Consider the following 14,870-nt stretch of genomic DNA (forward strand, 5'->3'; position numbering starts at 1 on the left):
TTCTGACTCCTTTCTAAAAAAGTTTAATTTCATAAGAAATGATTTTATTCTAAAACCTTTTGAAATAAATCAAGTTGTGGTTTATTTTTTTCCTTTTTTGGATAAGGAATTATTTATGTGTTTTAAATAGGAACTCAGATTTTATATATGACTTTACAAAGTAACTGTATAAATTTACCAGTGCTGTTAAATTCAGTGCCTTCTATTTTAAATACCTCTCACGTATTTGTGGCCGGGGGCGGGGGGGGGGAGGATTGTGCCCTGCACAGGACACTATGAATTTGTAGGGATCCTCTCACATCAATTAAATGGCTATCCCAAGTGTTCCTAAATGTGTAGGGAATTCTATTCCCATCACACAGAGGTGAATTGTAAATATCCTCTCCTGGAAAAAAAAAAAGTCCCTGATTTAAAAAGAACCATTAAGCATCAAGGGAAACAATCATTTTGTAGATGAAAGGGACAAGTGGGAAGATGCTGTTCAAAGTTATAGTTTAAAATATTGGGATGGTGGAATTACACAGCTGTTGTCATAATCAAGGAATTTTCTTTCATATTTTCTGTTCAGCATCTTTGAAATAGGGATCATTAAAGAATGCTTTATTTAGATTTTCTCTATGCCTATTGGCAAAAGAGAGAAGCAAACATTCTCACAGAAAACATTATCCTTTAAATAGGAAATCATGAGTTGTCATTCATCTGAACTATATCTGTTGACTAAATCCATTTTCACCTACTTACACTAAAAACAAAAAGCTGGAGTGAAGAAAACTGATTATATGATCTATATCCATATCTAATAAAATAGGAATGTGCACTTTTTTGACAAGTTTATTCATAACACATTCTGATAGAAAATTCCATTTTCTCCTCTCAGTAGGAAAAGTAGTTTTTAAAGGAAACCTTTTATTTCATGACTGTCACCAAAATAACAATTACAAGCAAATAGGGACAAATCATGGGGGGAAAAAAAAAGCAGCAGCTTAGGACTTGGAAGTATGCGATCTAGTTTTTACCCCATTATTTGATTTGAAAAATTAATCCTGGTAATCCTTTTTGAAGTTCACTCTTTCCAGGATGGGTTATACAGAACAAAGACTAACTGATATCCCCAGGAGATTAGTTTACAGTGATGTTCTATTCTACTGAGAATGATTCTCCAATGGCCACTTTTTACTTCTTCCCAGGCTATGGGAATTCATTAATATCTAGAGAAAAGACTTAAATAAAACCATTGTCTCAACCAGCAGGTTTATGCAACCATCCTGAAATGTTTTAATTATTGTTTTCTTTCCCTTTTTAATTAAGAGACCAGAGGTCAAACAAGCCCACTGAGAGCTGATCACAGCCTCAGTAGAAATTTAAAAGCAACCCTAATGATTGGATTTGCTGTTTTCTTTTTTTTGTTTTGCAGAACCAGAAGAGTGTGTTAATTGCACAGATGAATGCCGAGTGCTTGGTCATTCTGACAGGTGTTGGATGCCACAGTTCCCTGCAGCCAATCAGGCTGAAAATGCAGATTACCGCACAAATCTCTTTGTACCCACAGTCGAAGCTAATGTTGAGACTGAGACTTACGAAACTGTGAATCCCACTGGGAAAAAGACTTTTTGTACATTTGGAAAAGACAAGCGAGAGCACACTATTCTCATTGCCAATGTTAAACCTTATTTAAAAGCCAAACGTGCCCTGAGCCCTCTCCTCCAAGAGGTCCCCTCAGCATCAAGCAGCCCAACCAAGGCATGCATCGAGCCTTGCACCTCAACAAAAGGCTCTCTGGATGGCTGTGAAGCAAAACCAGGAGCCCTGGCCGAAGCAAGCGGCCAATACTTGCCCACTGACAGTCAGTATCTGTCACCCAGTAAGCAACCGAGAGACCCTCCGTTCATGGCTTCCGATCAGATGGCAAGGGTCTTTGCAGATGTGCATTCTAGAGCCAGCAGGGATTCCAGCGAGATGGGTGCTGTTCTCGAGCAGCTCGACCACCCGACCAGGGATCTGGGCAGAGAATCGGTGGATGCGGAGGAAGTCGTGAGAGAAATCGATAAGCTTTTGCAGGACTGCCGGGGAAACGACCCTGTGGCTGTGAGAAAGTGAAAAAAAAAAAAAAAAAAAAAAAAAAAAAGCATTGGCATTTTCTTGTCTCTCCTGTTGATTTAAAAATGATCCCTCCTGGTGACAACCCGTTTTACAGGGATGAAGAAAGACCAATGCTGCTTTAAGGCTTTTAGTGAACATCTGAAGTGCCCACAAGTATGTTCTTTTCACTGCTGTTTCTTTTTCAGAGATAACAATGGTTTTGTTTTGACCAAACTTATATTAGGACAGAATTAACGATGCTGAAAGAGAAAAGAAAAAAGAGGAAGAGAAAAGAAAGAAGAAAAAGGAGGATGAGGAAGCGAGTCACCTTTTGACAATCTGTTAGGAAGGTGTGCAGTGTGAGAATTGAAGTATTTCTGATCACTCTTAAGACTGTCCTCCGTGATTTATGCTGACTTAACTGTTTACCTATAAACCCCATACAAAGCAGGGTCATAATTTGTGATCTGTGGTGGATTTCTAGCAGTCACCACAGGCTTCTACTTAAAGTCCCGAAAAGACCTTGCAGTAGTCCAAGCTACACCAAACATTAACACATATTTGTGGTAAACATTTCTGTATAAAGTTACCTGCCACACATACAAACACAAAGAACATTCCATATCATTAGTCGAAAAAAAAATAAAAAAAAAAAACAAAAAAACAAACAAACAAAAAAAAAACCTTGGTCATTTGTAAGACACTTCATGTCGTATAAAAGTTAAATGTAAAAAGATATAGTCCATTTGTCCTGCACACACATAGACTAATTCACTTCATTAATGGAGAAGAAATTTTAAAAGGTTTAAAATGCCTCTTCAGCATTTTAGTGTCCAACAAACACACAAATAATGATGGATATGTTTTAAATTTGACCTGAAAAATAGTTACCATTGAATGATAATATGCAGAGGAAATTAACATGATTAATACATTTTTTTCATTTGTGGACACTAAAATAGCTCAGGAAAGTGAAACTGTCTTAGGCATACACCAATCACATGACCATTTAAATGTGCAAATGTAAGAAATTCAATGTGTTTACATCAAATGACATATTTTTATTGATTTATTGCAGATTCAGTGCATATGAGCCAAATTGTTGAGTGTATAAGAGCTATATTGTGTATTTTATTAAATTAATATATAGTTGTGTTGCAAAAATATTTGGGCTTATATTGTAAATGGCAAGTGTTGCCTCGGTAGCTGTCGAACTCTATGAGTTTTGTTTTTTCCTGCTTCCTTTTCCCCATGGAGTGTGGGAAGCAGTGCCTCAGAGCAGAGTCTCTTGTTTAATGTATAGTCTACCAAGTACTACAGTACATAATCTGTTCAAAATGTGTTTGAGTGAGCCAATGGAGCTAACTGAAAGGTCAAAAAAGACATCCATCAGTCATGGTTATGTGCAAGTCCTTGTAGAAGCTTTTATTAAAGTCACGCTAAATCACAAGAGTTACATTTGTACCGATACCTGAAACTTGTTCACATTTTTTCAATAACATCCAGCTTCTGCCTATGTAGATATCATAACGTTGATTGGTTTCTCAAAAGTATCTTAAGTGGTTCAAGATGTGTGTTCCCATTATATTTCAAAACCATGAGAAATGCTTTAATGCATGTGTGGTACCAGCACTGGTTCCTTGCATTGTGTAGTGTGTTTCAAGAGGTCTGTGTTTTTCCTTTTTCTGTATACTCTTCTGCCTCTTTTTATTGGTGTCCTTTGAGAACAATACACCTTCTCTTCCTTCATCTGGTTACACCTTTTCTTGTGGCATTTAGCAAGTTTCAAACTTACTTCCATATGAGGCTAGGAAACCTCAAATTTCAGGAATTGGGAAAAACAAAATTAGCACTTGCAGAAGTAGCAGCAGATGGGAAAATGCCTTGATTGACATTTTCCTTCAGCGTTTAAAATTTTTGGCATTTTACAGCTTCATGACAAACAGTTTCCAGCCCATACCTTAGAAAATGTGGTGCTGAGTTAAATAAAGGCTGTTTGTGCACTGGAGCAGAAAAATGCGTTATTTGCAAACTGGTGGAGAATTCTGTGCCTTCTTTTCTGGCCACCAAGCCAGTGTAGAAACAGCATAAATGTCATAAAATCATTAAATGGAAAACAAAAGCAAAAGCAAAAACAAACATTGAACTGAATTAAGTTTTGTAATTTTAAACCTCAAAAAATTCAACTGAAAATATTTCTGTCAAATGTCGTCAAGATTTTAGACTGTACCTCGTTTGCAAAACAGCTCTGAAAGGGAAGAGTGGACAACTCCCATCAGCCTTATTCTCTCGAGAACTGTATTTGGTTCCTAGTAACAGCCTTTCCAAAGCTCTACTCTTAGTTTTTATTACTCATAAATGTTTAAATTAGAAAAGAAGGGATCTTGTACACGTGAAACCTAATTGACTCTCTATATTTTGGACAATTTATGTATCTGAAATGTGTTGTCTCTGTTATATGATGTTATTTTTTTGCCAGGAGACTACAGGTTGATTTAGCTTGATAGCTGAAATTTGATGGAAAACTAATTTCCATTTAGTCTTACCAAGTGTTTCCTCTCTCTGACTAGACAGATAGCCACGTAGTACAATCTAAGGCAGTATATAAATGAAATCAACAAAGAGAGTAGGCTTTATTTTTAAAACATTCTTAACGCTGAGTAACCAGTTGTTCAATTTATTATATGTGTCTGAAGACATTAAAACACTATAAAATTTTAAGAATTGGTTGTGCCAATGTGTGAGGGATTTACCTTTAGGCTCTGTCACTGGTGATTTACTAGCGTTAGCTGTTTAACACATTACCTGTATTTAGTAGTGATTATTTATTTACAAGTTGGTGGTAATTCAGCAGTCAGGACTCTGAGCTTTTATAGTTGAGTTGAGGGAATCTCGTGTTTGTTCATTTGGCTGACGACTGCCTTTATCACAGACCTCTGGTGCTTGGCTTCTGTGGAAGTCTATGAGATGCCAAAATCACCCCTGTAGAGAGCAACTTGCTCTGAGGGGTGATGCATGATCAAACAGTGATATTTCAAGCAGTTTTGGCATAATTCAGAATACGGAAAAATTGTCTTAATTCACATCCTTCAAATACTAACCCCTCAAAAAATCCCACACATTCAAAAAAATAATAATAATTTGATAATACTTTGTCCTTTAGGTCTTTCAGTAACTGAAGTCAAGCACAGAATAAGAATTTATAGAAATTTTTGTAAGAAAGTCAAAAAGTTCTAAACACTGTTCACTGGTGAACTAAAAACAATCAGTAACACAACAATCTTTTCATTAAATGTTAATGAAAGATCTTTTCATCAAAGTTAAAAGTAGTGAGAATCAGTGTTAGTTATACCTATACCAAAGTAAACATTAAAGAGACATATCATGCAATTGTAAAGAATGCTTTCATATTATTTCTTAACCTTACATACTTATCCTTATTGCAGGCTATCTATAAGGATTGGCTCACCACCCCCATGAATTAATTGAATTCCTGGTTGGGAAATTGACTTTGTTTCATTTTCCCGAGATCTTGTAAAACATGACTTCCCTTTAAAGTATATAGGCAGTGCTCGATATAAAAAATGACACCATAAAAAAAAGTCATGTAGTAATAGAGCAGTATGCTTTATTTGAACTAGGTTAAAAGCTGTTTGTTGCCTAATGGAGTAGAAGTTGCTGAGGTCAACAAGTAGACTGAGGTCTGGCATAATAGATGCCCACTCATTATTGTCTAATTATATTCTTTGACAACAGACAGCATTTATCACAGCATTAATTCAAATGAGAGTTTTGGCTATCAAGATGTGTTGATTTGAAACATAATTGAATGAGACCTGATTAAAGTCTGACTTTCCTGGCCCCAGTGTTTTGCAGGTTGGCTATTCCCATGTATCAACCCCATCACTCCATAAGGTTCTTAGCTGCACCAAGCAATTGGTGAACAAGGACAGCAACAACAAAAGCAGCATACATTGTATGGATCTATCTCAACGCTATTGTTTAATGGCTGTGTTTAATGTGACCTATCTGGAAAATGAGGACTCCGAATAAAAAGCTATTACTAATAGTGGCGTTTCTTTCCCTTGAATTCGTTAACACAGAAGGGTGTATTATACACTGTGTACCACAGGGACATTCCATCACAACTGTTCAGCTAGTTATTTGTTTACCAGTAAAATAAGATTTGTTAAAAATGTATTTAACAATAACATCACTAGGTCTCATCAAGTTAACCGTCTTTCAGATAGCTTCGATAAGGTGACTGGTCAAATGATTACCATGGAGTCATGACCTAGACACTTGTGGCTTTTCATAGCTACAGTTTGTTTGAGAGTCATTTAGTACGAGAATCAAAAGGACTTCAGAAAAGTCCTTTTTTAAATCTTTCTCATACATGATTGATGAAAACACATATTTATAAATTAAAATTTTAAAGTCAATACATATTTATCATGGTATCTTAAAATAATAAGCCTCTCCTTCTACTCATTCAACAAACATCTACTGAATTGCTAGTGTGTGTTTGCCCTTGGCTACTAGGCCCCAGAAGTAGAGAGTAAACAGAGGAGTGGTCCCTGGGTCACAGTCTTGTGGGAGAAACAAATAAGTAAGTTCTAATACACCTTGCTCTTTATATAAATTGGATTGGGTTGTTTGCATCTTCCCTTAGTTTCTCCACATACCCCTTATTTATACTTTCTCATTCTCAGTGAATGGCATTTCCTAAATATTAAAAACAAAAACAAAACAAAAAAAAAAACAGAACAATTTGCCCATTTGGATTTTTCTTTATCTTAATTTTCTTTTAACAGCACATTACGTATCAAAGAAGTGTGCATGGCTTTTCCACATTACAGAAGAAGAAGTGTGCATGGCTTTTCCACATTACAGAAGATCTTTACGGTTTAAGTTTTTGGGATAGACTAACTGGCTTATATATTCATTCTTTTACTCATTTATTTGCTGAATTCTGTTTCTTTTTTTATTGAACACGACTTAGTGCTATACAAGGATCCTAAGTTCAAAGAACTAAGCAGAAGACAATGATTTTGCCCTCGGAGTACCTGTAGTTTGTGATATACACTAACATAGGAATGTAACTTATGTTGCCTTGACACTACTTATTTTTCAAAATGAAAATAAGTTCTTGTTTAAGAATAACAAAAACCATATGTCTACCATGTCATTCATCACTTTCAAGGGTAAGGGTAGAGCAAGCTGTTAATTGGTTCTCCTGAACCATCTGACCAGGGTTGAGGGAACTCTAAGTCACCCAAATGAGGAACCCTAATGGCAATACTGCAGTTAGAAGGAAGTCATGAATGGAACACATATTACAAGTTTACATCATGTCAATAAGCTATTAAGTCCCTCAGATTACATCTTTTTAAGTAAATATGCCCACAAAATACAATTATTTGACAAGGGTACAGAACAATTCTTTGTAGGATATGATGAGAATGAATTCTTAAAGGTCACTATAGCATCAATATAGTACACAGAAATTGATCAGCAGGTTAATGGACCATCCTCAAACTCTTTATTACGTGCTTTTAGAGAAGGTTGCACATGGTTCACTAAGGAAGTATATCATTTTCTGTTCGTTTTAGACACTAATAGTACTAAACAACCCATTGTACACTAGGACTTAAATTCTCAGTATTCTTAAAAGAGGGTGCAGCCTCTGTTATTGTATCAGAAAGAATTACCAAATATTTCAGAAAGAGTTGTCAAAAAATAACTTTATTTTTTCAAACTACTTTAAATGGTAATGAGTATCTTACAAGCACTGATTGAAAGAGGGAAGATTTTAGTGAGATTTTACAAATTTTGTATCACAGAGTTTGACTTACAACCCATTAGGTCAAGAGAGGTATTTTGGGTTTTGTCTTTCAAGTAAAACATTTCATTTTGAGAGGACCAAGTTATTACTTGTTCCACTCCTTTTTTTTGGATACATATTATATTATAGATATCATTTTATAAACTACATCTTGATTATGATTTATATTTTTAAAATCTACTTTCATAATATTTTTCAAAGATCACTAATAACAAACAAAATCAAATTTGGAAGTCTTTGTTTACCTTATACAGATAATCATTATATATATATATATTTTTAAATATTGGTATTCAGTAATTGTATGAAAATTGTGCTTGCTTCCCTAAGGGTTTACAGGATAAGGCCAACCAAATAAAAGAACAATTGCATAAGCCTAAATTAATACTGATAAATTCCGTTTGTCAAGAACTTTCCAATTCACAGCACTTTCACAAATTCACAAGATATTAAAAAATTAAGGATTCTGAAACTCAAAATGGTAAAAGGACTTACCCAAGGGCAAGTAGCTAGGAAGTCCTAAAACCACACTTAAACTTAAAAGTTCTTCTTCTTAAAAGAGGGTGCAGCACTTCTTCTTGTTCCAGATTTTGTGAATTCTGCAGTCTTGCCCTATTTAATAGTTTTTGCCTTTAGTATCTTAAATTCATTATCTGAAAAAATTAAACTATTTCAGTGATATACATTTCCCTTTAAGTAGACAGGCATATGAACTATGTTAATAGTTCATAACAGTATTAAATAATTAATAGAGAATAGGGATTGTAGTCTCCAAGAAAATGAAAAGACATCAGAAGAATCATGCCTTTCTTAAGATTGCTCTCAAGTTTTTGTTGCTATCTATAAAACTGGTTCACAACATTGGCGGTAAGTTCTCCAGACTATTCTAAATGAATATTATGGGATATTAGTTTTTCTGTGAACTTGGTATATAGAAAAAATTGTAAGGCTGCATTAAATTCCTTTAATCATGAATTTTGGCACATAGTAAACTAATAAATAATTGCTTTCTTTTAAATATTCACATAAACTCCAGTAATACTAAGGAAACATTTAAAATATTACATATATATATATATATGGGATTAATATGTACATAGACAAGCATGAGAGTTGACTACTTTCAAAAGCTAGTGTCACAAAATAAAGGTGAGAAGGAATTTAAGCAGTAGCAATATGGCTAAGTGATGAACAACACATTTTTTTTTTTTTTAAATCTATGACTTGCCACATCCACAATGGATAAAATGTTGTATCATTGGCTCCTTCAATGATCAGATGAAAAGAGACACTGCAGGTGTTATCTGAGTCATTTTCAGTTAATCAAAAGTGAAGTTCTATTCTGCCTGAATTTAACTTACTAAAAGGTTTACTACTTCTCTACAATTTACAGAGAACCAACTTTATTTTCAAGAGGTCCAGAAATAAATTTTAATAGCCTATTAACACGAATCAACTAGTTTATATCTTGAAAACCTAAATTCAAATAGGTAGGATATAATATTCATTCATTTTATTGATTTGCTGAATATCTCCATATATCTCTTTAGCAATATTAAATCATATTTTTATATTATTCTTTCATACATTGCAGTTGAGAGACTGTCTTCAATATAATAATTTGTTTCAGATAAGATTTTTAAACTGTTATCCCTTCCCTTTTAAAATTAGATTTTTGTCTCTATTTGTAGTACCAAACATTATAGTATCAAATAGCTGGCTTGCATGTGGCTATTCTCTTAAACTCATTCTTATTTCATAATTTTATCTCAAAATCATCTATTATTTTCCCATTTTAAAATTATATATGTATATATATCTGCATGGCTATGAATCAATAATGGAGATAGTGATGTGTTTCCTAATAATTACATCAATGTGGAAAATGTCCAAGTTGCTTTTATTAACCTATAAGAAAACCGATAATATTTTTAGATGTAACCTACATGGAATGTTAAAATGGACAAAATGCATAGTAAAATATAATAGAAATATGTAAAGCAGTGAATAGGTTAGGATGCAGGATCTTAGCTAAATATTTTTATGTGAGACTGCCTAGCTATTTCATTGAAAGGTTGAAAAAGAGAAAGTGAATCATCTTACTCTATTATTACTAATTCCTATATGCTAAGGAATCCTCATTTTAATATCTTATGTGAAATGGTTGGCTTTGATTGAAGATAAGAAAAGACCCTTACCTCTGAGATTGTGTACTTATGATTTCTCAATCTGCATTTATTCCCCAAACACCTCTGAAATTCAACCACTATACATATTTCATCATTTCTTTCATTTTGGATAACTACTAAAATTTACTTTGTGTTCATAGTCCAGAGGAGGGAAAAAAAAAATGAATGGGTCAAATGTGGCCTCTCTAGTGATTTTCCTCCTTAGAATGTGACATCCCAATTCAACATTAATTTGTGGAGCATATATATATAGTGTTTTTGAATACAATGGAGCATACAGATTTTAATAAAATATGGTCTCTGTCTCTATAAAATTTAAAATACACTGGGAAATGAAGGTATTTTCCTGAATACAGATTATAGTTGGTACTATGAGAGAAGTGCAAGTTGCAGTAGACAAAAATGGAGAGAGAGAGGGAGAGAACACAAGCACTTTCAGCTGAGGAAAAGAGAGATGGGAGAGGGAATCATCGCAGCGTCTTGGAGAAAGCAGTGTTTGCATTGAGCATGTAAGGTGGGACAGGCTTTTGGCAGTGGCGATGTACAGGAAATGCATTCTGGAAGAAGACAGGCAGTGTGCGCAAAAACATTTAAATGGAGTCGGAATATTTTCTGATTAGAAAGTTAGAAAGTGTTAGAAAGCTGGGTTAGGTCAAGCCAGGAATTGTAGTGAATGCTGAGCTTAGGCGATATCACTCGAATGCCTAGTCCAAGGAAGAGGAGGATCGAGGACACCTGAATTAGCTTCACAAGCTGGGAGAGCTCTGTGAAAATTTTGCCAAGTGGAATGCAAATTTAGGAAAATAACACTGGGACAGCTTGCTGCGGCCTGGTGATCCATTCTTTATAAGATGCTGCCTAATAGCACCTTGTTCTTGGGGCAGATCCAACTATCTAGAGGCAATGCCAACTTTGCTGAATCTTGCAATTCTCAGCTTCAAGCCCTCAGCAGAGTATTTATTTGTATATTTCCAACTTCCCAGAAATAATTCTCCCTTTGAAATCTGCAATCATGTTGGAAATTTGGGGAGACAAAGAGAGACAGGAGAGAAAGACAAAGATCAAGAACATGGATGAATTTCATCCCCAGAAAAGTGTTTTTTTTTTTTTGTTTTGTTTTGTTTTTAAGATTTCCAGATTCTCCAAACATCCCCTCATTATCTGCAGTGTGAATTCTGCCAAGCAGAATCATTCTATTCCTAAGAACTTTTGTCTATGTCTGCTGTCCCAAGAACCCTCAGGCTGATAGAGGTATCCTGTCTTATTGCTTCCATGATGTTCTATGCATATCAGTAGAGGAGCTTATAATTATTGATTATTTAGACACCAAATAGGGAATAATGACTTCAATTGGCGATTTCCAACTGGAGGGCAGTTTTGCCTCCCAGAGTTATTTGGCAGTATCTAGAGACAATTTTAGTTTTCAAGAGGCAAGGGAGTTGGTTTGTTACTGGCACCTAGCAAGCCACCAAACGTCCTGTAATGCACAGTTCAGACCCCTACAACAAAGATTCACCCCATCAAATATGTCCAAAATGCCCAGGTTGAGAAATCCTGCCTTGGAGAGAGAGGATGGAGTTAAGAAAAGAAGAGTGAACAACATTGGGCTTTGAATAATGGGCATTAAGTACTAAGTGGATTGACATGTCTTCTTCCATAGTTTTGAGAAAAATCCTGGAAAGTCTTCTAAATTCCTTAGCATAGGGCTTATGTTCAACTTCTTGCAGGTATAGTCTGCTTGGGAGGTAGTCAGGGCCAGTGGCTTTCTGCAGCTGCAAATATTATCTTAGACTGTAAACAATACCAGTAATACAGATAATTGGAGGAATCTCCATCGAACGAAAAGAAAAGGTGTTGCTTGGGATGGTCGGGATGGTCGTTGTTTGCTTTACTCCTCCTGGAGTAGTCTGAAACTGATTTCCTGAGAAGGGCAGGTAAAACAAAATCCCCCAGCTGTAAAGGGAGGGAAAAGAGTCTGCCTCCGGGGCCATCTTGAGTCTATTGTGCCTTATAGGCAATTGGCATGATCAACTTATCCTCCAACCTCAGTTATCTGTCCCCACTGTGTATGTAGAATCTGTCTCTGCAATGACACTGGGAATGTGGGGCAGTCAAATCCTAGAAAAGGTGATGATGATGGAGGCAGATCAAGGAATGGCAATGTTAACGCAGAAGCTAGGTGACCATAAATGTGCCCAGACGCTGCAGAATGAATGCCTCCATTGATCTCTTAGGCATCTTCCTACCATAAATACTGATTTTAATTCTTTCAAAGTAATATGTGGAATGCCAAAAAATGTCAGATTGACTTTCTAAATGAGGTGAGGGGAAGGTTAGTGCAAATGGTTCCTTAAAAGTTTTATTTCTCTTGACACATTCTGTTTTACCCATCTGTAATGCAAGGTGGGCGGTTCCAATGCACATTTTATGAATTTGAACTTGAAATGACTCTGGTTTAAAAATAATAATGATAATGTGTTAAAAGGGTGACAGGAACTCCAGTGGCAAAGTTGAAAGTCTGCACACTGACAGGCCAATTAATATAAATAGTAATTACCATAGCCAATCCACATTTGAGATTTTATTTGGTCTAGATGTGCATTAAGCATGTTAAAAATGGTTATTATACACTGTAGTGAGTGCTGGTGTTACCAACAGACCAGGAAGATGTTGAAAATCACAGCCTCCCACCTCAGGGGCCTCCTTCCAGTGGAGACTCAGTCACCGACCCAGCTCACATACAAACCTGCTGGGTTTTATTTATGCTGGAATTTCTCCATATTAAAAAGCAATATAATTGCTGAAATACCACTACTGTTCAAGCTAATTTACTTCCTAATGGTCTATTTGCATAGTGGAATTTGCATTTTATTTCACAGCAAATGTAATAACTCCACCTGCCCTATTTTAGATAAAACACCAAAACTAAGAGAGAAAACCGAAATGGTTAAAGAAGAGAATGAATATAAGAACCATCTTGCTCCTCTATCTTTACTTGGCGACACTGAACCCAGTAGCCGGGAGAGGACAGGAAGAACCCTGGTCTTTTCTAGCCTCACAACCAGTGTTCTGACTTCTTGCTTCAGTCTTCTCTGAGTCTCTGCTGTTGCAGTTCAATAAAGGTAATTTCCACAGGTGACGCGGAGCCACACAAAGTTCATTGTGAGGGTATATTCATTTTGAGAAATGTTAAAGACAAGTGAGGAGTTACAGGCAGACATCGAATGTCTTACCGAACTTCGACATCACTCCTTCTTGCCTGACTTCTATTGACCTCAGACAGACAGGGGATGGAAACTGTACATCACAGACTAATACAACAAAGCCCTGCTTTCTGACCTCCTTCTGTGATCAAGAGCATGAAATTTGGGAATATATTTTCCTTTTTCATTAAAGCACATGCATCTTTATATATAAATACATTATTATTTTTTTCTTGCTTCAAGGTTCACATCCTAGGGTGACAGCTGCCATTTTTAAGGTGACTCATTACAGTCATTTAGAGAGTCCCCTAACAGATGGATAGGACTTTGTTTCCCAGGGAACACTGACAGGTTACAATTCTCCACAGCTTTTAATCATTTCAACAAACTATACACATCTGTCAATTACCCTATTTGGTAATGTTAATAATACGGCAATCTGAGGGTGACAAAGTGCTGGATTCAAAAAAGAAATTACTCCATAACGTTTTTGCATAAAGAAAAGAAAATGTAGGTCAAAATAAATTTGATAGCTTATTTTCTTAATCTGTAGGAAAGAACTACTTTTATTTTCTGTAATACATTTCATGTGTAGGTTATTATTCAAAAGCATTCTTAAGTGCTTCATAAATAAAAGCATTAGGGAGAAAACAAGGAACATAGAGAATAAAACAAAAAATATTTTAAAGTACATAATTGAGCAAAGTTGTTTTTTCTCTTTGAAAACTTTAATCATTGCATAATAAAGGGTCCTGCATGAATGGAATTGGAGGTATTGCCAGTTACAAAGGTACGGACAGAAATAGAGGATGTTAGTGTAAAGTCATAGGGTGAGCAGCTGAACTGCCTCAATTAGAACTATAATTGTTTCTTACCACTCTAGCTTTTGTGACCTTATATCAGGAGTGGGCCAACTATAGCCTTTCGGCCAAATCCATCCCTCCAGCTTATTTTCATAAATAAAGATTTATTGGAAGCCAGGCATACCAATTCATTTCTGTATTTTCAGGATAGCAGCAGAGCTGAGTAGTTAGGGCAAAGCCGTATGCCCCGCAAAGCAGAAAAAGCCTCTACTATTTGGTCTTTAAAGAGGAAATTTGCCAGCCCATGAATTATGTAACTACCATATATTTCACCTCTCCATCTGTAAAATGGGGATAAATAAGGCAATTGTAAAGAAATTGTAAGAAATAAGTGAGATATTCCTTAGCAAGTTTAGAAACACTCTGGACACATAGTAAACTCTCCATGAACACCATCCATTGTTGCAATCGACTCCTCTGGGTAATATAAATCTATCCATATGTAACCATAATACAGAGTCTGAAAATCTTATTGATGGTCTTTGTCAGACAAATTATTCTAAAACAAAACACAACAAAACAACAATAATGACAAAAAGGTTCAAGGGGTTATTCGGTTTATTGTCGTTTCCCAGCTGTTACCAGCAACTATATTTCTTGCACTTTAATAGCAAATAAGTCACATAACCACTTACCACTATTTCAACAGAACCCTGGACTCCTTTACCTTGTATGCTACTAGCTTTTAGAA

The 14,870-nt window shown here is 35.6% G+C and overlaps 1 protein-coding gene across 4 annotated transcripts in view; it reads left to right on the top strand.

The window, feature by feature from the left end:
* The window catches only part of PCDH17 (protocadherin 17), a 104,102-nt gene extending 97,954 nt beyond the window's left edge, over positions 1 to 6,148 (top strand). For all 4 annotated transcript variants that reach the window (XM_059378077.1, XM_059378079.1, XM_059378080.1 and 1 more), the window contains one exon: positions 1,415 to 6,148. In XM_059378077.1, the coding sequence (XP_059234060.1) occupies positions 1,415 to 2,097 (683 nt within the window). In that variant the 3' untranslated portion in view covers positions 2,098 to 6,148. The remainder of the gene's footprint in view (positions 1 to 1,414) is intronic.
* The last annotated feature ends 8,722 nt before the right edge of the window (positions 6,149 to 14,870 follow it).

Source organism: Mustela nigripes, chromosome 15, assembly GCF_022355385.1.
Source record: "Mustela nigripes isolate SB6536 chromosome 15, MUSNIG.SB6536, whole genome shotgun sequence".
NCBI classification, from domain to species: Eukaryota; Metazoa; Chordata; class Mammalia; order Carnivora; family Mustelidae; genus Mustela; species Mustela nigripes.